Consider the following 24,017-nt stretch of genomic DNA (forward strand, 5'->3'; position numbering starts at 1 on the left):
CACAGGCTGCCCTACCCAACTGAGCACTGACCTTAGGGTCCTGACATCCAGGACAAGGTGAAGATAGCCAAAATCGTGGTCTCCTGGGACACCCCAGGATTCCACTCCCTCAGCCTAGACTGACGGAAGCTAGGTGGGAAGAGCCCCAGGGGCAGGAGGAGGCTAGACCAACCTGTCCCAGCACCCGCTCCACATTCTTCCGCACAGAGCCAGGCTGAACACCTGCTACAGAATCAGGAACAGCTCTGACCACAGTGCCTACGCTTCACTGGTCATAGATCTTTTCAACTCCTTTTACCACAGGATAAAAAATTACTGTTCCCTAGTCTGGGGAGAGGGGGAACCCACAAGAGCAGCTTACTAGAAAACGAAAGGAACTCCAGTCATCCAGCAAGCCTTTCCTACCTCCAAATGAACCTGACAGGACTCCTGTCCCTGTTCCTCACCTCCCAATCTGTGAGGGCCATGAGGGGCTGGCCTAACTGGCCTTTACTCCATTTTAAACAGCTCACACAGTGGCTCCAAAGGGGCGCTTTTCCTCAGAAACGGCCAGGAAAAGCACAGCTGCACCAACCCTTCCACAGCGACACAAAGGGCAGGAGAAAACATGGAGAGTTCCTTCATAAACTTCAAGGGGGAAAGACCTACTCATGACAGAGTACGAAAAGACTGACGTACCTGCTTTACAAAAGTCAAAAATAAAATGACACACCTGAAAAAAGTACCTGCATCTGCCATCACAAAGGGCTACTTTCTAGTCTCCTGAATATGGAATGCCTAGAAAGAGACACCAAGGACCTGACAGAAAAATGAACAACATGAAGAACTCACTGAAAAGGAAATTGAATGGCTTTCTAATATATAAAAAAAGATGTTCAATCTCATTCAACTGAATGCTGTACTGACAGGTCATTTTTCAATTAACACATGGGAAACATAAAAATATTAAAAATTAACACGATTTCAGGAGGTGGTGGGGAAATAGTACATCTCCTTCATTGTCAGTGGGAGGTAAACAGGTTAGAATCACTGTGCAGAGCAATTCGGCAATTTGTATAAAACGTCAAATGCCCGGAGATTCAACCTCCAGGACTGCCCCTGCAGACACAGCCGCACACAGGAAGCAACAAAGGTAGAAAGTTATCGAATGTAACGCTGTTTATAGTCTCCAAGACAGAAAATGGCCCTACAGCTCCATCAGTGAAAGAGGGATTTAATAACAGGATGCAGCAAAGCTAAGGGAAAAGAAGACAGTCTACATTTCAACACAGAAATAGCTCAGAAACGCAGATAAATGGGGGGAAATGCTGAAGGACTCTATCTAGGGAACACTCCCAAATGTTACAGGAAAAAAAAAAAAAGTCAAGAGGCAGAGGGAAAGTGACTGTGTATGCATTTCCTATTTCATGGGTTAAAAAAACAAAAACAAAAACAAAACACTCCAGTGGATAAGGAAATAGTAGGAAGAGGGGTAGAACCAAGCAGACATGACACAGAAACACACGTCAGCATGTATCTCTTCCTACTTTTCATTACTGAATTTTTTAACTATATGAGCAAAGCTGCAATTCTGGTACATGACAAAGTCTGGGACTCCCTGGATGAGGCCATCCTGGCTGTGGCGGCTTGGAGTTTCTTGCTAAGACACAGAGACTGGCGAACCCACGTGAGCAAGAACACTGGCTCCAACGCAACAGGGCCCGGGGCCCACGAGGCCAGCTCTCCAGGGCTTGTGACGGCAACCAGCCACAGCTCCCACTGGCCAAACAGCAGGCACAGACAGGGGGCCAGTCACTTACTCCAAGGGCAGAGGTGTCCACACTGTGCTCTGCTGTAAAGATGGTGATCTATGTGTTTTATGACAAATTACGTGCAAGATTTCACTAGGAAAACTCGAATTTGAAAACCACAATGTTAGCCACATCCTGATAGAAGGAGAGACCTGACCCTTTGCCATCACTCCTCCATTCTGTAGCAAATGACTTCTTCTTCAGAGGACACAAATTTCCCAAATTTCTAATCCTTCCTCTCTTGATCAGTACCCCAACCTTCCTTCCCTGCTTGGGGATCCATCTCCTGTTAATCTGTTCTCGGTTCCTGTCTGCCTACCCTTATGCTCAGGGTCCCCCAGCCTGAGTGAAGCGCCCCACTACCACCCTGCCTCTTCACCATCTCGCCACCTTTCATTCCTCTACCACAAGTACACACACCCACCACTGAAACTGTGCCCTCAACTCTGCGCTCTGAGAAGCCACACTTCAGGGGAGCCTGGGTGGCTCAGTCGTTATGCGTCTGTCTTTGGCTCAGGGCGTGGAGTCCTGGGATCCTGGAGTCCTGGGATCGAGCCCCACATCAGGCTCCTCCACTGGGAGCCTGCTTCTTCCTCTCCCACTCCCCCTGCTTGTGTTCCCTCCCTGGCTGTCTCTCTCTGTCAAATAAATAAATAAAATCTTAAAAGAAAAAAAAAGGAAAAAAAATGAGAAGCCACACTTCAGTAACTGTCACCCAGGGTTAATCTTTGGCACATAAGGACCCTGGTCAACTGGCATCCCACTCGTACTTCCATGCTTGCCTCTCCACACTCCAGGCTTCCCTCTTCACTATCGACCTTCCCAAAGTCTGCCTCTGAGCTGAGGAGGATGGCCTGAGATGGCACAAAGAAGGAGTGGACAAAATACCTCACGCCACAGGGAGGAAAGTCCCCATGAGAACCAACACACTGGAATGCAGTTACACTGACTGGGCTAAGAGCCAGGGCTGTGAGTCTCAGAGAAAGAGAGATGCACAGGTGCATGTGGCAAAAGACAGCTAGTCCTCACATAAGCTCTCCCTTTTCCCTCCCAACATTCTCTCTACAATGAGAGAGAGCGGTTACTTCCCAAAGTAACAGAAAGTAACCTAGAACAATGCTCTTGATTCAACTTGACTTTTGGTAGACCACAAGCCGAAGTTAGCAATAAGCCTACTTTGCTCTGAAAAGCTTGCAAATACCTCAACATGACCAACCCCAGAGTATGTTCAAAAGGCTCCTCTAACCAACAGGGAGCTCAGTAAATGCTCAGGAACAAATCCAGACCCAAGAGCCCTGATGATCACAGATCAACTCTGGAGAAGCAATTCCTCCACAAAAGTACAGTTTAGGAAGCAAGACATCCTCCATGGTGCCTAGGAAAATCAACAGCTCAAACCGCACACCTAGACTGAGATAATACACCCGAGCTGTTTGAGATTATCTTAGACATTCAAAACCCACAAACCAAAGCCCCACCTGCACAGGACTAAGCTCCGAGCCCGCTGAGCAGGGTGGGGAATGACGGGGGCGAGAGGACACTTACCGTGTGTGATGTGCTGGAGGATAATGCTGCATGTGCAGACGAGAGGCTGCTCTGATGGCTGGAGAGTGAACTAGAAGACAAAACAGAGGACCATGCGTCCACCCCACTGAGTCATCCCACAGGAGAGGCCCATGTGTCCAGGTGGGCTAAATATAACTTTGCCCCATCCCTCCAAGGGGAGCCCTGGCTTCACACCCATTATTCATCATCACACTGGGGCCCAGACCAGGTGTTGAGATGTTTAGAAATGATCTAAAGGGGCATTCACCATGAGGATCTGAGACATCATGGCCTGGGAAACCTCCAGAGCCAGCTTCAGCCAACTAAAATCATTTGCTCTTTAGACTGTAAAAAGTAAGAACAGGACTGCACTAAGAACACTGCCAGCCATGGAGACCCCATTCAATCTGTGTGCAAGGGAAGAAGTTCCTATGTTCAAACCCCTCCCCCCACCCCATGCCATAGCCAGAGCCTGACCTCCCATCAAATCCAAAATTCACGATCAAAGGCCTTTCTTCCTGCCTAAGGGGGGGAAGAGGTACACTCTACTCCGAAGATATACGATAAGGACCAAAGAAAATCCATTCTCCTACACCCTGTTCTAATCATTCAATCTCTGAAGCCAGAACAAGAGCAAGTGAAAGACCTGCTCAAATATCAAACCTCATTCTCACTTCACATCGCAATGACTCAAGCCCAGAGCCAAGAGGAGAGGCCTGGCTCAGGGCACACTCCTGAGGGGTCCAAGAGTAGCAGGAGCGACTCCCTGGCCCCACCCCATTCCCGGGGTCCCAGGACTCTGCGGTAGCAGGGGCATTACAAGTAGGCAAGGGTTACACATCCAGTACTTATGAGACCATACGCAGCCCAAACCTCCACACTGATGCATTACTGCTGAAGACCAGGCCGTCAGGGCTGGGGGCAATGAGAGGGTTTTGTTCATGGCCACTGCTGTCTATAAGGGTTCAGGACTTCGCCCCAGTGTGCCTCTCACTTTAGGCCCGTATTTTCTCCATACCTGCTAAGCTGAGAGAGGGGGCTGCTGGACAGGTCACCAGGCTGGGACATGGAGGGCAAAGTGGCAGTGTGCTGGGGTGCAGAGGGCAGAAGCGCGGTGCAGGAAGTGCTGCTGGGCAGGGAGCCCGCAGACGGGAGGGCGGAGGGAGGGTCTGCTGTCTTTGGAGCTGGAACAGATGAAGCTGCTGTAAGAAACAGATCAGTTTAGCTGCAGAACCAATCGTAAGTATCTGAAACATGCTCAGTGTCCTGTGACACATCAGGATCGGTTTGAGTAATATACATAAAGTTACATCCCCCGGGGAAAATGCCCAAGCATTTTCTGTCAGTTACAATTAATAAAAATGACACGTGAAGGTCAGACAAACAGGACTTGGCCAAGAGCAGGAAATGATAGCTTTAGAACCAGCCCTGAACTGTCCTATAATGGAGACACACTTCTAACTAAAGGCACCCAACCCCGAGCTGCACCAGAAAGGGCAAGAGGCTCTGAGATTGATACACAGGATCAGAATGTGAGGCAAATTTATCTCAAAAGGCACAACGAGGGATAGTACAAATCTGGTAGGCAAGACCTCAAAGGGTTAGGTCTTTGCTTCTATCAAACCAGTATTAAATCAGGCTGACCTGGGAAAACTCACGGCCAATTCAGGGTAAATGGGGGTTGAGAGCCCAGGGTACATACATTGTGGAGTGTTACAGATGCCTAAAAGCCACCGTCAACACCCACTTTCACGCGCACAGTGAGCATTTCCTTAATCAAAACCCTCAGACTACATAAAGGAGCCTATTAGGCTTCCAGAAGAACATAAATGTGATAAGTCCTAGCTGCAGAAAAGACTCAGTTTTAATTCTATCCACACATATAACTCAGATATGTGCTTGGATATAAAGCATCATTGTCTTTTCCAGTTAGGAAGGAAGAATAACCTTTACCCACCCGCACGACTCCCTGGTAACCCAATGGAAAACAGGTAGTCTCTATAAAGAAGGACGATTTGAAAACAAACACAGGTAGCAACAGGGTCAACACACAACTTGGCCCATTCTTAGAGGAGTCCTTACAGTCTAGAGGCTTATTTTTTACTGACAAGTCTATTCCAAACATGACATCTGTTTTGTTACAGATACCAGATGAAAACACCACAGATGCCCCTGACCCAAAACTCAGACCCCATAACTGACCTCCCTAGGTCTTGGGTCACAGTGATTAACAAGTTCCTAAGAAGCCTCTCAAAGAATGGGGGGGGGGAGCGTGGGGAGCAGACACAGATGGAGATAAAATGCACACTATATTATCTAGACATTTCTTATCTCACTATATCATTTAAAATCCCCAAATAGGGGCGCCTGGCTGGCTCAGTTGGTTTAGCGCCTGACTCTTGATTTCAGCTCAGGTCATGATTTCAGGGTTGTGAGATCCAGGCCTGCACTGGGCTCCAAGCTGGGCGTGACACCTGCTTTAGATTCTACCCCCTCCTCTGCCCCTCCCCAACCTCTAAAGGAATTAATTAAAATCTCCAAACAATCAGGGCGCCTGGCTGGCTCAGTTGGTAGAGCGAGTGACTCCTCAGGGTTGTGGGTTCAAGCTTCACCTTGGGTGTAGAGATAACTGAAAACAAAACAAGAAAAATCTCCAAATACTCTAGGATAACCTCTATGTGTTCTCAATCTCACACCATCAGGAAAGAAATTTGCCACCAAGGCTTGTGGAAGGAGAATGTTCCCTGACATGAGAAATTCTCAGAGCTACCAAAATACCGCCAAACAGCTCCAGCAGCCCAGCAGTATCAAAACCAATTCTGAGTAAAACATATGTGTCACTTTAATTCCAACTGAGGCCTCCTCTTGGACTGATGAAATTCCACGTCCACACTACCAAAAATCCTGGAGCCCCAGAAAGTCTGGGACACCTGGGTGGCTCAATTGGTTAAGCATGTGCCTCTGGCTCAGGTCATAATCCCAGGGTCCTGGGATGGAGTCCCCGCATAGGGGGGCCCTGCTCAGCGGGGAGCCTGCTTCTCCCTCTGCCTCTCCCTTTGCCTATTTGTGGTCTCTCTCTCTCTCTCAAATAAATAAATAACCTTAAAAAAAAGTAAATTCCTTCCAGCTTCTCCCAATAGTGACACTCATTTGCCTTATGAATAATGAATGAAAGTCATCATTAACCATCACAGATAACCAAGCCAAGAACAAAAGAAAGAAACAACTAACAGGGACTCACATGCACCAACTCCAGGGATCACTGAGCTTACTAGAATCGGGGGCAGGGGGTCCCTCATCTTTTCCCCACACGTTCACAGTGAGGAGCATGTGCCCTCTCTTCTGCGCAACAGTCCGCGAGATCCTGAAGGCAATGAGCATCTTCCTGAACTAGCACACCAAATTTTTGCTTTAAAACTCCTTCACAGTATTGGAGAACCTATGACGACACTGGAACCTCTACCTCTAAGCAAAGCATCTTTTAAATCCATACTACATTCTACACCTGGGGTGCAGTCAACTAGAACTGAGTAGGATGAGGCTATCACCTCCTCCTTGCTGTACTTACGACATTTCTCATAATACCATCAGCTACAATCTACTCACACGGGCATCTCTAGCTGAACTTGTAAACCCTGCCAAAGAAAGGATGCCAATGTGATGGATCAGAAGTAACTATCAGAAAAAATGCAAAAGGACTATTTTTGCAGAATTAGTCACTGGCCCGTTGTTTCCCATCATGTTAGCTATACTCCTTCTCTGTCCAATTCCCACGAGCCAGAACAAGAACAGTTTGTTCACATACTTACTGTCTATGGTCTGCTGACTTCGCCCACCACCATGTCCATTCTATAAGGAAAGGATAAGAAAGTAAGTAAAACCACAAAAATCAAATGACAACTTAGCTGAATTTCTATTGGAATTTTAGCCAGAAACGTAAGAAGTATAGATCAGTCAAGAAAAGATGGCCTGTTTTCTTAGTAAAAAAAGAGGTAATAACAACATATTCTTAGTAAATCCCAAGGAGCTAACATTTTTGAAAACCAGACTGGGTATTCAGGGAACTAACAAGGACACAACTGTGACATAAGACTCAAATCACAGGAAGCAGTGAAACAGTCCTAAAAATTATTAAGTAGCACACAAAACTTAGGAACTCACTATACTGAAATCACCACACCTTTCTATATCATGCACATTCTGTCTCCTGAGTACCACTCATGCAAGAAAAAAAATGTTTCCAAATGAAATGGAAAATGGTTCTCAGAGAGAAAGAGATGTTACTTTGTAACATATCTTTTCTGACTGGGTAGGGAAAGAGCTAGTTAGCAGTGTGTGGTAGTAACCAAATAGAGCAGAATCTGGAAACAACTAGTCGGCATTAACCATAAGGCATTTCCTGGAACCAAGACACAGAAGAAGGCACCGTCACAAGGAAACTTTCCACAGACTGAGCAAGGGAGACAGGCACAGAGTCAATGACAGTGGAGCCTATAAGACTCAGACACTATCCCTGGATGAGAAAAGGAAGCTGACAGAGATTTCCGTCTTACAAATGTCAAAACTACTAAAGAATGGGGCGCCTGGGTGGCTCTGTCAGTTAAGCATCTGCCTTAGGCTCAGGTCATGACCCCAGGGTCCCGGGATGGAGCCCCTCATGCGGCTCCCTGCTCAGTGGGGAGCCTGCTTCTCCCTCTCCTCCCTGCTCGTGCTCTCTCTCACTATCTCCGTCTCTCTCCCTCTCAAATAATAAAATAAATCTTAAAAAAACAAAAACAAAAAACCACTAAAGAAAAAGACAAACCTTATAGATGTTGCCCCTGTATTAACCCAAATCCAATACAATTTCTGTTCAAGAAATGTTATTTACAACGTGTTTTCCTTAAAACAATTTGAAGTTATTTACAAGAAACAATTTGAAGTTATTTACAAGAAATGTAGACTATAAAAGATCAGAACTTTGAGGGGGAGAAAAACAAAAATGGGTAAAAAGACTGAGGTCAGGTAAAGGGAATCACAATACACCCTACCAATATATACAGATAGGTAGAGAACAATCAAAATTTTACTCTCTGCCTCCCTCTAAACTAGGGTTCGCTACACACTAAATACACAGACATAAAATTGAGCACGTACATCCAAAACAGCACAAATGGTGACATACAAAGAAGTGTTCTCAAAACTACACCAGACAGAAATAAAAAAGGGTAACAGAAAAAGAGCAGCCACCAAACCTTAGGAATATTTTATTCCACCTTGAAAATCATTTTTAAAAAACAATGGACAGGGGCGCCTGGGTGGCACAGCGGTTAAGCGTCTGCCTTAGGCTCAGGGCGTGATCCCAGCGTTATGGGATCGAGCCCCACATCAGGCTCCTCTGCTATGAGCCTGCTTCTTCCTCTCCCACTCCCCCTGCTTGTGTTACCTCTCTCGCTGGCTGTCTCTATCTCTGTCGAATAAATAATAAAATCTTTTAAAAAAAAATAAAAATAAAAAACAATGGACAAACTGATATAACATGGGAACTACATTATTTGTGGTGGGGGTAATTCTAGGCAGAAGAATGGTGGGAGCAAAAGTAAAGAAATACCAAATGGTCAGGAGAGATCAGAAATCTGCAGGGTCTCAGTTCAACTAGCCAGGCAAGGAATGAGGTGAGTAATGACATGAGCAAGCAGCAGACCAGGTGAAATCAGGGTTGGAATTGAAAACGTGAGCAGATGACATACATTTAAGCTTGGACCGCACATCGTGTGATTTGTTTTAGAAACTATAGCCCAGTACTGTACAAGGAAACATTCTGCAATAAAAGGAATATTCTATACAGACGTGTGTGTTCCTATACTGTAGCCACTATAGATATTCAATTGTTTTTTGTTTGTTTTTTTAAGATTTTATTTATTTGACAGAGAGAGAGAGATTGCACAAGCAGGGAGAGCAGCAGACAGAGGGAGGGAGAGCAGAAGGCAGAGGGAGGGAGAGAAGCAGGCTCCCCACTGAACAGGGAGCCCTATGCAGGACTCGATCCCAGGACCCTGACTGAGCCACCCAGGTGCCCCAATGTTGAGCATTTAAAATGTGGTTAGTTTGTCTGAGTAACTAAAACTGTAATTGTTTATTTAATTTAACTACTACAGAATTTTACCATATATGGTGACTAGAATTTAAATTAAAAACTGAAATAATTTTTAAAGAAAAGTAGCTCTCACTAGTAACGCTTGAACATCTCTGCCTTTCAGGAAACTAGAATATTACAAATAAGACTATAGATCCGTCTTGTCTCCCGCCACCGCCCCCCCCCCCAACCNTACAAATAAGACTATCCTATGCAAAGCACTATGGACAATTTGGGATGTATCCTTATGCTATCTGAGTCCATTCATACACTCTTGTGTATGGGTGCTTGAAATGCAGATTTCACACCACAGCCCACTATTAGTAAACTCAACAAACTATAAGCATCTTATTCAAAAGGTTAGCCAATTTCTAGGGGGTGCCTGGCCGGCTCAGTCAGTAGAGCATTCGACTGTCGATCTCGGGGTCGTGAGTTTGATCTCCATGTTAGGTGGAGAGATTACTTAAAAAATAAAATCTTGGGGCACCTATGTGGCTCAGTTGGTTAAGCACCTGCCTGCTCAGGTCATGATCCCAGGGTCCTGGGATCAAGCCCCTCAGGCTCCATGTTCATCAAGTCACCTGCTTCTCCCTCTCCATGCCGCTCCGCCTATTTGTGTGCACTCTCTCTGTCTCTCTCTCTAATAATTAAAATCTTTAAAAATAAAAAAATAAATAAAATAAAATCTTAAAAAGATTAGCCAATTTCTAAAAGAAAATCTCATCTAAAACCCTCAATTTCCCAAACTAAACACTGACCCTCCAGCTAGGATTTCCTACAAGAAGAAACCTGAAAGACCACTTACCGTGATGGTTCCCGGAGCTGACTCGGATGGACTCACAGAGCTTTGGTATGCAATTCTGTTATGCACAGAACTCTGGTCATAGGAGGAAGACGTTGTTACTGGACTAGTGGAGCTCAGTGATGAGCTGGTCAGACTGGAGGAGGTAATGACTGAAGTTGTATACGTGGAGTTCTGTACTGCACTGGTCATTGGTAGAGAGGTATTCAAAGAATCACTAGAAAAAATAAAAAGATTTAGACATAAATTTGTGTCACTTTACATGGGTTCATCAAGTACTAGTTCATTACTTTACTGCCGTACTATAAATTAAACATGTCTGTACCTACAAATTTATACTATTGCATTCTTTGACTGTATTAAAGATGCATATTCAAAACATCCCTCCCTGCCCAATCAGACCCACCTAATTTAAATGACAGGCAGAGGAAGATCTTTAAGAATCCTTAAGAATCTGTAAGGAATCCCAAAGTCTGAAACCAATTTTTTTAAAGATTTTTAAAGATTTTTAAAATATTTTAAAAATATTTTCCATATTTTTACATATTTGTTTGTTTGTTTGAGAGCGAGAGAAAGAGAAAGAGCACGACCAGCCAGAGGGAGAGGGAGAAGCAGGCTCCCCACTAGGCAGAGAGCCTGATGTGGGACTCAATGCCAGGACCCCCAGGATCATGACCTGAGCTGAAGACAAACACTTAACTGACTGAGCCACCCAGGCTCCCCCTGAAAACATTTTTAAAAAGAGCAAATACCAGCTTTCAGCTCTGGGGAGCAGAGAAATTAATAAAATCTAAAATCTGGGATTCTCTATTTAGGAAACATTTCACTGAAGGAAAATACATGCTGGCAAAGCTGTACAAAAACTGCATCCCTCACAGGTTACTGGTAGGAATGTTAAATGTTGCAGCCGCTATGAAAAAAGTTTGCTGGTTCCTCAAATGTTAATATAAGGGTTACCAAAGAACCAGCAATTACTAGGTCTATATCCAGAAGAACTGAAAGGACACAAAATCTGAAAATGAATATTCACAGCACCATGATTCATAATACCCAAAAAGTGGAAACAATCCAAATGTCCATCCACTAATGAATGGATAAACAAAATGTGACATAGCTGCACAATGAAATACTATTCGGAAATAAAATGCATACAAGCTACAACATGGATGAACCTTGAAAACACCATGCCAAGTAAAAGAAGACAGACACAAAAGGCCACATATTGCATGATTCCTGCTTTATGAAATATCAGAACAGGCAAATCCAGAGACAGAGGGTTAGGAGCCAGAGGATGAGGGGAGGGGGAAATTGGGAGTGACTGCTACCAGGAACAGGGTTTTTATTTAGGATGATGGAAGAAAAGTTTTGGAATTAGATACTAGTCATGGGTGCACAAACCCCCCACCACAGGGTATACTGTCTCCAGCAGGTGATTGCGTAGGCTGTTTTGTTTTACTTTGCCAACAAGGGACTTAATTCAGTCAACGCCAGAGAAATAAGAAGATGTGTACCTTAAAGACTTCGAATACAAGCTGATGGGAATCTGGTTACTATTTTCACTGCTTGCAGTTGATCCAAATTCAGAGAGAGAAGGTTCTGATCCAAATTCCAAGGCGCCAAACTGAACATTTAATCCTGTGACATCTGCTGAACCAGGCATTTCCACTGCAGAAGCTGGGATCTGAAAAAGCAGAGCCATCATGTCAGGAACAAAGATCAGAGAGTCCAAATCCCAGAGGCCTGTAACAGAGCCAAACAAGTACTGGCTTTCCAGAGCACTACTGTAGGAACAAGGAGCAAGATGCCCAAAAGAAGGAAAAAGCCATAGGATATCTCAAAAACAAAGAGAAGAGAAAAACATCAGAATGGTCAGTGCCACCCACTGCTTCTTAGAGCAAAGGCCAAAGAAAGGGGGCGGGCGGGCTGGTGGTGGGTGAGTGAAGGGAGGAGAGCTGGCCACTGCTGAAAGCACTATCTAGCCAAAAAACCACTTACTCTCTACCTACGAGACACAGGCAAATACACAAGACCAGCAGATTCTCTGAGCCAGGTCCTGTAATCTGAATGAACAGTCTCTGTCTCCAACACAAAACCATTCCCTCTAATACTAGCCCAGCCACTCAGAAATGGCCAATTCCTCATTAAGAAGCAAGCTGTATGCTTGAAAAAAAAATACGTGGTCACCATTTCTGAGACTTACTAACCCAACCCTTGAGCTAAATGTTAAAATACATCCACCATTGGGCCTATGACTTCTGGATGGACAACACACCTTAGAAGCTGGAGGTATCCGCCGCTTCGGTAGTTTGATGTGTTTAGGCTGTGGCTGGTGGGTAGACACAGCAATGTTTTCTACAGTCATGCTGGGAAGCTGCAGAAGTTTGTTCACAGTGGCGGTACTGTCTCTGGGTGTTGACTCTCGCAGTTTTACCTGGGAAGGAAAGGACTCCAACCCAGGAGGAGGAACAGCAACGGCCTGAGTGTGGTGCTGCTGTCGCTGGCTCAATTGACTAAGAACCGGGGATGGTTCAGGCTGAGATTTGAAGTCTATGAAATATGTAAAGGGAGAGGGAAAGTAAGCAACAATCAATTATTTAGGAACGTGGGCTTAGAGCTCCCTCTCCCACTATGACTAAGACTGAAAGACTGTAGTCACTTCTTTCTCCCAAAAACCTTCTACCTGAGTCTCCTAAGTTGAGGGGTGTGTGTGTGTGTGTGTGTGTGTGTGTGTGTGTGAGAGATGTATCGTAACAGGTATATGATTAATGGAAAAGGATGCCTAAATGGGTGTGTAGATAATTTCTTATGCAGACAGGAGATGCGGTTTACATTAAGACACATGGAGTGGGTAAAAAGAGCATGGAGTTGCCACACATTTCTGTTAAAATTATTATTATGTTTTTTAGTAACTAATGTGATATTACAAAATCCAAAAGGTAAAAAAATGTGTATAACTATAAATCACCCTTTCAACCCTATCCCCAGATTCACTCCACAAAGGCAGACATTGTACCCAGTTTCTTAAATATCTTCAGAGATACCGTTTCAAAACACATACGCAGACATACACACACACACACGTGTGCGCACTATATATATATATATATATATCTTCCTCACAAACCATTTGGTTTTCAAAAACTGTTACATATTAACATGTAAAGAGCTACTTGATTTTTATGCCCACATAGTAGTTCAGTGTACATTAGGCATCGATTTTTAAAACTAGTATTATATTAACGGGCTTTTAGGTTTTCCAGTACCTTGCTTAGAAAAACAATGCTGCAATGAATGTATTTTCATGTAAGACATTTTGCTCAAGTGCAAATATACTTGTGGGATCAACAACTAAAACCGAGTTACTGGTTCAAAGAGCAACTCTATTTTAAATTTTGACAAACACTTCAAAATTCTTTCAATAGAACACACGCTTTTTAATATGCTGTGATACCAACAACTTTTATCCTTCCTAATTTGAATGATGGAAAATGGCATAAAAGGTGCAAATTAAATGATATAATTCAATGAGGCATCATTTCAAGTACTCCAGTATTCTTTGCCTATGAACTCTGACAATACCTCTTTGACCATTTTTTTTTATTTTGTTTAGTCTCCTTTATTTTTAGTTACTCTTTGTTATAAAGGAAGTTAGCCTTTTGTCTACATGATTTTCAAATCACATAGAAGTTGGCAATTTTTTTCTGGCAAAGAGCCAGGTAGTAAATATTTTAGGTTTTGAAGGCCATCTGTTAGTAACTACTCAACTCTCCCTTTGTAGACTGAAAGCAGTTATAAGACAATACACAATGAATGGTCATGGCTGTGCTCCAATAGAACAGTACTTACGAACACAGGTGACAGATCCCATGACTTAGTATATTTCCATCTTAGATGAATCTATTTTTTACTTTATGTTAGAGGCATGTATAAAAAAGACAGGATTTATAAAGAATATGGGAATAGCATGTACAAATCTAAAACTCTTATCACCCACTGCAGTGGGTCTGCAGAAAAAGGTTAACATAGGACTATAGCTGGCATCAGAAATGCCACCTTGCTAAACTGGCTCTTGGCCAGTGCCTGCAACACAATTTTAATATGTTCTAGGCAAAGGTTGCCAAGCACTCATATCAGATAAAAGTGACTCTCTGTGCCTTTACTGTTTGTAAAATGTGGACTATGGTGAACACTTGCTCTCCTACTGGGAATCTGGAATTTTGGCATGTCCTAAGCAGAGGGTACCTGATGTATAACCAGCTCCCCAACAAAAAACTTTGAGTATTAAGGCTCTAATGAATTTCCTTGGTAGACATTACTCCAAACTTGGGTATAGTCTCAGATACTTCCTTAACAATGAACTACATCTTTCAGGAGAGAAACGTGATTCCATGTCTTCTAATAAGCCCTAAACATAAACATGCCTAGAAAACCAACCCAATGATTGATAACCCTCCGCTATTCCTTACTACAGTGTAGCATGTGTATGTTTGTGGGAAATGGGTGTTTTGATGTCACAAAATCTATGGGAATATAGTTTAGAAAACATCCAATTTACATACGGTGCCTTTATTATTATAATAAACCACTGACAGTAAGGCTGGTACAAATCATGATAGATACATATAAATATTAGAGTGAGAAAGCTACCCAGAAGGTATGATTTAAAATTCCACATCCCAGGGGCACCTGGGTGGCACAGCGGTTAAGCGTCTGCCTTAGGCTCAGGGCGTGATCCCGGCATTATGGGATCGAGCCCCACATCAGGCTCTTCAGCTATGAGCCTGCTTCTTCCTCTCCCACTCCCCCTGCTTGTGTTCCCTCTCTCGCTGGCTGTCTCTCTGTCGAATAAATAAATAAAAATCTTTAAAAAAAAAAAAAATTCCACATCCCAACTCTGTGCCCACCATATTATAATAGAGCTTAGAAAAATTCTGCCCAGGCATTTAATGAAAGCATTATTTCCTTATACCTATATGGCTTTACCATGCTTTTACACATCTCTTCAAGATATGTACTACTACCACTATCATTACTGATAATAACAACAAATAAAGGCAGGTATTTGCTATCTGATTTAAATCACAAACACAACAGAAATTCTACTAAAAAGAAACATCTCTGGACAAAGTCCACATTAGTGTTCACAAGTCAATACACTCTGCTACTGTTTAGCATGTCCTCAACTAGGGGCAAATCACCACAGAAAATGTATACTTACCAAAATGACTAAGGACTGAGGACTGGGAAGTTGAGGGCTTGAGGTCCCAAGAAGAAGTGGTTGTGGGGGGACTTGTACTATTCTGCTGTGAGCTTGGGGTAGTGGTAAACTGGCCCAAACTTGGAGCTTTCAACTGATCCAAAATCTGGGAGCTGGTGATGTTTGCCATTTTGGAAGGTGCAAGCTCTCCAAATCCTGAACCAAGGACGGATGACTTTAAAAGCAAAAAAAAGCAAAAACCCTCAGCAATACAAACCTCTACTCCAGACATTAAACACATCAAGTATTTTCACAAGAACTTTAAAAACTATAACCTAGAACATCTGAATCAATGAGACTCACATGAGTAAATACTACGTGAAAATATTACTATACAACAAATCTGATTAAATCCAGCAATCCTTCTGGATTCAGATATAAGAAGTTAAAGGGAAGGGGAATATTTTCCCTGGGTTTAAAACATTGCTTTCTTTTTGGGGCACCTGAGGGGCTCAGTTGGTTAGGCCACTGCCTTCAGCTCAGGTCGTGATCCTGGGGGGTCCTGGGGTCCTGGGTTTGAGCCCTGTGTTGTTGGGCTCCTTGCTCAGCGGGGACTCTTGTTTCTCCCTCTTCTTCTCCCTCTGCTCCCCACCCCCAACTCATGCTCTTTCTCTTTCTCTCTCGAATAAAATCTTTTTAAGATTTTTTAAACTTATCTGACAGAGAGAGAGAAAGAGAGAGAGGGAGCACAAGTAGGGGAAACAGCAGGCAGAGGAAGGAGAAGCAGGCTCCTTGCTGAGCAGGGAGCCCCATGTGGGGCTCGATCCCAGAACCTCAGGATTGTGACCTGAACCTAAGGCAGCTGCTTAAACAACTGGGCCACCCAGGTGCCCCATCAAATAAATAAAATTTAAAAAACAAAAAGACACTGCTTTCTTTTTAAAAGTGATGTCACAAGTTCACAGACAAAATACCACTGTTTTTTAAACTAAAGATAAATATCATGAATTAAATGACAAAGATAAGCCTGAGAAATAAAAATACAGTATGGAACAACAGTAATCACGTTTATAAGTTTGATCACAGAATGGTTCAGCCATGTCATCCTGCAAAATTAAATGCAGGTTGCAGCACTTAACTTAAAAAGTTAATATTCTAAAATCAGACAATGAATTACACATGAGGTATCTGTGTATTAGGCAGATACCCTGGACACTACTGCATTTATTTCAAGTTGTTTTAATGACTAAAAACACCAAATATGCTCCTTAAGTAAGTATACAAAAGAAAATGTTACACCTCCTCCATCTATCCTGTCAGGTCAGATACCAAGAGCCAAACAGAATGATACATGTAAAAAAATGAAACTGAACCGCTTTCTAACCACCATACACAAAAATAAACTCAAAATGGATTAAAGACCTAAATGTGAAACCATAAAAGTCCGAGAAGAGAGCTTAGGCAGTAATTTCTTTCACACTGGCTATAGCTATATTTTTCTAGATATGTCTCCTAAGGCAAGGGAAGCAAAAGCAAAAATAAAGTATTGCGACTCCATCAAAATTTAAAGAAAACAGGACCCAAGGAAAATGAAAGCTTAGGACTAGTGAACACAGTGGCAAATCAACTGCATTTTTACATATCAAGACCCCTCCGTTTCTGAAAAGGTACTTATTAAAACAAAACAAACAAAAAACACCTTTTTGAGGAAGCGTGGGTGGCTCAGTCGGTTAAGCCTTTAGCTCAGGTCATGATCCCGGAGTCCCAAGACTGAGTCCCATTGGGCTCCAGCTCAGTGGGGAGTCTGCTTCTCCCTCTGACCCTCCCCCATCTGGTACTCTCTCTCTAATAAATAAATAAAATCTAAAAAAAACACCAAAAAACAAAAAAAAAACCCACACTTTTTGAAACCATTTAAAAGGTCAAAAACAGAAATGACTTGCATTCTCTTAAGAGATCAGATACAGAAAGCTGAAATAATAATTTGTTAACAATATCCAAAGGCATGGGGTATTCCAGCTGTTTCAAGGAAATTCAAATTCTCCAATCTGAGCAAAACATTAGGCAGTAAGCAGTCATTGCACATCAATCACAGAATCTGCTAACATTAATTATCACTACTCCAGAATCCTTCCTCATGCTGTCCAAAACACCTGTTTTATGTTGCTATGAATCCAACAAAACCCAGTTCAAGCCCCCTTGTTCGGTAAAGGCTTCCAGGAAAATGCTTCTATTCTTCTGATCTCTATCCAGCCATCAGCTAATATTATTAAATGCACTTTCTGTGTGCCTTGCAACACAATGGAATCACTGAATCAAGGACTAGCGCTTTGCTTCAGGTTAACACTTAGCACAGGACTTCTCAATTTCACCTACAATCAATGGGGGCTTTAACAACATGTGTACTGATACACAAATAGGCATGCACTCACATATACACAAACATACACAAGTGTCCAACTTGCAACCCCAAGATTCTGACTTATTTGGTCTATGTGGACTCCAGCATTATTTTATTATTATTATTGTTATTTACTCAAGTTCCCCACTGATTATAAAAGTACAGTAGGTTGAGCACCACTGCTGTAATACGCTAAACAATACCTGTTTCAGTTTCTCAAGGTGTTGTTCAATATGAAAAGCAAACACCTGAAGGCACTGTTAAAACAAACAAACAAAAAAAACCCCCTCAGGTCCTACCTATGTGCTGAGTGTCCTGGCTAAGATTCCAGCAGGTCAGCCTAGACATTACATCGGCATACCAGAAGCAGATGGAAAGGCAAAAGAGGAAAGGACAGGAATGGTTCAATCAAAACTTGAGGGTACTGGGGCGCCTGGCTGGCTCAGTCGAACATGCGGCTCTTGATCTCAGGGTTTTAAGTTCGAGCCCTACACTGGGTGTAGAGATTACTTAAAAAAAATTAAATTTAAAAAACCACCACAACAACAAGAACAAAACAAACAAAAAAAACCCCTGAGGGTACTATTAGACCCTCTCAAAATAGAGGCAGCATCATGCCTTGGGCTGTCCTACTTCAAGCACTGACACCCTCTCATACATAATCATCAATGACACTAAAAATGCCAAGTTCCCAAGCCAGTTATACACGACATGACGTGTCTCTGTGGAGTAGAAGACAGCAATGAAAAGTTTATACATTTAATTCTCCATTTTACTAGGGTTCAGCAAATGATTTATGAATCAAGTAGGGGAAAAAGATAATACCATAAGAAATTCTGTTTCTCAACCACAGATTTCAGGTAAACACAGCAAATGAACCAAAATAATTACCACTAGTGAAAGCTGTGGATCTATGTATGGAGGTATTCCAAGCCCCCCAAAGCCCCCCACTGCCAACTGAGAACTGCCTACAGCTAGGGCCTTCAGTTCACCATTCTGAAGCTACATTCTTTGACATTCTATGCTCTAAGATTTTATTCCCATCAGCCTATCTTCATATCCTTCTCTATCAGTTCCTGGAGTCCTTTCTGATGGGCGCTAAATTCTCATGGGAAGTTAAAGCCAGATATGCAAGCAGTAGACACCCCTGTTTTCATGAAAACACATCCATATTGTAAGGGCCTCCAATAGTGTGGCATGTTAAGAAAAAGTATACTTTTACAAATAACAAAACAAATAAAAATGCAAAAAGTACAAGCACCTAGGCAGACTTGGAGAAATTGTTTTAGCATGATTTAGCAAGCCAATTCTGACAAACATTTGCATTTAACTGAATTGGAAAACAAATGAAAATTTTAATGTTGTTAAGTACAGACTTTCAAACAAAATTAAAGAAAAAAATTATTAATTAGAAGGATGCCTGATTAGAACTTAAGATTTCAACTAACCATAAAGAAGTATTTTTTATCTTTGTCCAGAAAACTCAGAGTAGCTGAATTCCACACGGAATCATCAGATATGTGCTTGGAAATTATCACATCATTGTTTTCTGGACTGAGATCTACTGCAGATATGTTTATATTTTGAAAATAATTACAAAGCATGTGTCATTCTAGAATACATTTGCTTACGGGTACATTCCTTCAAATCCCATACTAAAATAAAAGTGAGTTACCAGACTCTGAGGAGAATAGGAGTTGACAGCAGTGGAGCTGCCAGTCCCTGGTGCCATCTGATTGTTGTGCTGAGAATTTGTGAAGACAAGGGCTTGACCAAAGCCCTGCTGTTGGGAAGTTTCAAAGGAGCTGACTTCTGAGGCTTGATTGGGAGGAACAGGCTTCTGGAGCAAGGCTACCAGATCAATGCTAAGCAGACAAAAAGCAAATGAGGAACGAGTCAAAAGCAAACCTTATCAATAATGAACTTGAGAAGTGAATCAATATAGAGTAAATTCATGTTAAAAATAATCTAAGTGAGGAAAATCTTTGGAAACTGGAGTTTAAAGGAGCCAAAAGGACAGCATTAATAAAAAAAATAAAAATAAAAATAAATAAAGCATATGAAGCCACAGAGACTAAAGCAGGGCTTGGCAGAGAAGAGAAATGAGAGGGTGCGTTAAGACAGTTCCACAGAAATAGCACAATAACAACTGATTTGGAAACCTGGAGCAAATGAGTATACAATTTTCTGAAGTTTGGCTCATTTTCTGTAAAATATTTTGCCTCCTTCATTACTCAGAACCAATGTTTCTTAAATTTGCTTCAAGAAGAATGAATTCCTATTTTGGGGGAAGAACCACAGCCATGGTAAACAATTCAAGCAGTTTCCCATTTATCATAAATATCCCTGTGAGTTCTGCATTCTAAGCTATAATATATTTAAGTTTATATAAATCTCCAATAATTTTCACTCTTAAATATTCAGGAAGGGGCTCCTGGGTGGCTCAGTCAGTTAAGCATCAGCCTTCGGCTCAGGTGGGATCGTGCCCGTATCAAGTCTGCTTCTCCCTCTCCCTCTGCCTGCTGCTTCCCCTGCTTGTGTTCTGTCAAATGAATTTAAAAAAAATATTCAGGGAAAAAACGTGCAATATATAAAAATGCACAAAATACTCTCTTAACCACAACTCTTTAATGTCCCCAGAAGAACAGGTATTCCAACCTGAGAATCATGGCCTGAAAACCTAAAGCACGAGGAAGAGATGATCTTCTAGATCTAGACTACCTGACATGCGAGTGAGCTACTAACTCCTCCACGGAACCTGCACGGTGCTCAGGATTAACTAACACGCTAATCTGCTTCACTAAACCCTCTCAAAGACCAGTTTCCAGTCAGTTCTCCTGTCTGAAATGCTCACCATGCAGGTGAAGCAGATCTGGGAGGTCAAATAATCCACGGCCCAGTAATATCTAGAACAAGGTTCCTAGGCCTGAGTCCCTCTCCTTATGTACTACTCACTCTTGATTTCCCATAACCAGGTTGAAGTCCCAGACTAGTATTTTGGATCCCGAGGTAATGTTCTAATTTATGATATCCTAATTCCAGGGATATAAATCCAGGGTATTTTACATATAACCCATCTCAAAAGTTACGTTATCACAAAAAGTACAGCACGTTCTATTCTAAAAGACTGATACGGTATTTGCCTAAAAACAGGGCAGCACTGTCTTCTGAAAAATAACCATTAAAAGTCTACTTCTCCTACATATATATACATATATGTGTGTGTGTATATATATATATATATATATATATACACACACACACACACACTTTTTTTTTTTTTTTTTNTTTTTTTTTTTTTTTTGAAAAATGCCTTCTCGTGCCCAATTATGACCTCTGGTCCTATGCTTTCCTCCTGTTTCAGTGAGAAGAGGGGGCTTCATATTTTTTTTTAAATGAAAATGATCCTATGAAATTAAGTAATGAAAACAATAAGGAAGTTATACCCATTTAATAAGATATTCTGAGCAATTCACAAAACCTTTGTTCATTTTTATTTCCCTATAACGAAGTCTTATAACCATCTCATTTAGCAGGAAACAAAGCGTGTCAGGTTCAAAATTTCCTTCAATTCTCAGGGGTCATATATAGAAAGGCTTTAATCCTCCTAGATCATTACATTTTGAAATAATCAAAGGTTTTTTTTAGTTATTATAGAAACTAGGATGTAAATAAATGCTTTTCAAAAATTCAGTTCTGTATATACTGTTTCTATTTTTCTGAAAATTCCTTCCTTTTCTGTAATCTAGGAGACTATATTAAAACTAGTAGAGCCCATATAAAATACGAAGTTGTATTAGCCTCAGAAGATCTAAATAAACGGTATTATACATAGAAACCAAAGGATATTTTATATTCGGTTCATCTGTCAAAAAGCAATATATTTACAAAAGTGAAAAAGAACAACCATTAAGTAGGTTTAACATTATTAAATAAGCTTAATATTATTTAGCCAACCTGGATGGCTCAGTCGGTGGAGCCTGAAACTCTTGATCCTGGCGTTGTGAGTCTGAGCCCCACATTGGGAAGAGATTACTTAAAAAAAATCTTTAAAAATTTTTTTAAATTAAATAGGTTTAACATAATCTCTGTCAGAAATTATAACAAATCACAAATACAACTGCTATTTTAATTCATCAGAGGATACAATAATTAGAAAATGATGGACACTGTCAGCTCACAGGGAAGGTAAGGGATAAAACAAAGTCTTAGAAGGAAAAAGGGTAAAACAGAAAGAGATTCAAGCAAAGGAAAAAAATAGAGATCTAAGACCCAAAGCAAATCTCCTGAGCAAGAAATTTAAATTATGCTTTGAAGAACAAACAAAAGGTGACAAAAGTTGTTTACCTTTGCCCAGGTGTGACATGATTCTCTGCTGGAACAGCTGAGGCAGTGAAGACCTTTGTTTCAGAAAGCTGTTCGGGAAGGAATTTAAAAAATATTTTGCTTTTTTTATTTATAGAATGTAAAACCAAAAATGTATCAAATTCCTGACAATTTTTAGTCACCAGTACTCCTGTTATACCTCACCCGAAAAATAGTCTAAAAGAAAGGAAATACATTAAGTGATCATGACAAGTAATATTCTTCAGGTGAAGGTAATTTTAGATTGGAAAACCCATAAAAAGGATTTCACATCAGCGAAACAATGAAGTTAAGTCAGACCAGGGTTCAAGTCCTAGTCACACTACTCTATTACACAAAATAAGAATACCAGTAAAACCACCACAAATGCCAAAAGTATGGAAGGGCAAAAAAATTGACATTTTCTTTCTCCCAAAACAGATGGCTTTAGTGTTTTCTTTACTAGTAATCTGTATTTCTTTTTTATTATTATGTCATAGGTTTCCCTGTTTTTATATAAAAACAACTTTGTTGAGGTTATATCACATTCAATAATCTGCAAATGCTCAAACCGAATAACTGAAGTTTTGTCATAGGAATATCCCCATGAAATCATCACAAAATCAAGACAATGAACATATTTACCCCAAAAGTTTGCTCCTGTTCATATGTAATCAATCCTTCCTACCACTTACCTTAGTCCCCAAGCAACCACCAATGTTTTTTCTGTCACTACAGATTAATGTTGTAATTTCTAGAATTTTAAGTGGAATTTTAAAATACACAATCTTTTCTGGTCTGGCTTTTTTTCAGTGAATACAATTATTTTAGATTTATACATATTGTCTAAATGGCCTTTTAAGTTTTAAGGTGCCCAGAATAAGATTTTTTGAAATCTCAACTCACATTATTGAAATGTAGGCTCTTTTCACATTTTCAAAGCAGAGTATGAGAGCTTTTAAAGGCTGAAAAATGTTGATCTAATGAAATAACGTGAGAAACTGCAGAAAATCCTTTTCAAAGACTGCTTTAATACTTATAAACTCTAATGGTCTCAGAACTCTGAGATGCCATATAAAAATCAGGTTGCCTCACATATTAATAATATTCTGGCAGGGGCAGAGCAGATAGTAGGTGTTCACTTTCCATAAAAACAAAAAGTGCTGAAAAGATTACTGTTTCAACAAGAAGGGCTTACACTGTGCTCTATTCCAAGGTAGTATCTTAAAGAATCCCCAAGGAATCCATTTTTGCCTTAACTCTATTTAATATGTAAGATTCTATAAGACACAGAGAAAAGCAATAAAGGAATAATTGTGAAAAGGAATGATACAGTAGGGGCGCCTGGGTGGCTCAGTCGTTAAGCATCTGCCTTCGGCTCAGGGCCTGATCCCAGGGTCCTGGGATCGAGCTCCACATCAGGCTCCCTGCCCCACTGGGAGCCTGCTTCTTCCTCTCCCACTCCCCCTGCTTGTTCCCTCTCTCGCTGGCTGTCTGTCTCTCTGTCAAATAAATAAATAAAATCTAAAAAAAAAAAAAAAAAAAAAAAAAAAGGAATGATAAGTAGATCCAAAGCCACAAAAATATTAATCAGTTCAAAGTAAATGAGAACATTAATCACTGACATCCTTTTTAACCCTGGTAGAATACAGAAAATTAAATGATTTCATCCTTCTCTATTGTCTAAATAAAGGAGAGGGGCACCTGTTGGCTCAGTCAGTAAAGCGTGTGACTCCTTGGTTTCAGGGTCGTGAGTTCAAGCCTCGTGTTGGGTGTAGAAGCTACTTAAAAATAAAATCTTAAAAAAAAAAAAAAGTATGTAA

At 41.4% G+C, this 24,017-nt stretch overlaps 1 protein-coding gene and 2 non-coding genes across 11 annotated transcripts in view; all 3 read right to left on the reverse strand.

The window, feature by feature from the left end:
- The window catches only part of UBAP2 (ubiquitin associated protein 2), a 126,963-nt gene that overhangs the window by 7,319 nt on the left and 95,627 nt on the right, over positions 1–24,017 (reverse strand). For 6 of the 9 annotated variants that reach the window (XM_019809925.2, XM_011237252.3, XM_034664029.1 and 3 more), the window contains 9 exons: positions 22,198–22,265; positions 19,526–19,715; positions 15,471–15,684; positions 12,525–12,799; positions 11,764–11,933; positions 10,256–10,469; positions 7,145–7,184; positions 4,354–4,537; positions 3,336–3,405 (listed from right to left, as the gene is read on the reverse strand). In XM_019809925.2, coding sequence (XP_019665484.1) covers positions 3,336–3,405; positions 4,354–4,537; positions 7,145–7,184; positions 10,256–10,469; positions 11,764–11,933; positions 12,525–12,799; positions 15,471–15,684; positions 19,526–19,715; positions 22,198–22,265 — 1,425 coding nt within the window. The remainder of the gene's footprint in view (positions 1–3,335; positions 3,406–4,353; positions 4,538–7,144; positions 7,185–10,255; positions 10,470–11,763; positions 11,934–12,524; positions 12,800–15,470; positions 15,685–19,525; positions 19,716–22,197; positions 22,266–24,017) is intronic. The other 3 variants (XM_034664026.1, XM_034664027.1, XM_034664025.1) reach the window with 2 other exon arrangements.
- LOC117803219 lies at positions 5,183–5,264 on the reverse strand. Its single transcript, XR_004626912.1, has one exon. It is a non-coding gene; the product is annotated as a small nucleolar RNA SNORD121A (small nucleolar RNA).
- Positions 19,323–19,405, reverse strand: LOC117803217. The gene has a single exon (XR_004626910.1). It is a non-coding gene; the product is annotated as a small nucleolar RNA SNORD121A (small nucleolar RNA).

Source organism: Ailuropoda melanoleuca, chromosome 7 (genome assembly GCF_002007445.2).
Source record: "Ailuropoda melanoleuca isolate Jingjing chromosome 7, ASM200744v2, whole genome shotgun sequence".
NCBI classification, from domain to species: domain Eukaryota; kingdom Metazoa; phylum Chordata; class Mammalia; order Carnivora; family Ursidae; genus Ailuropoda; species Ailuropoda melanoleuca.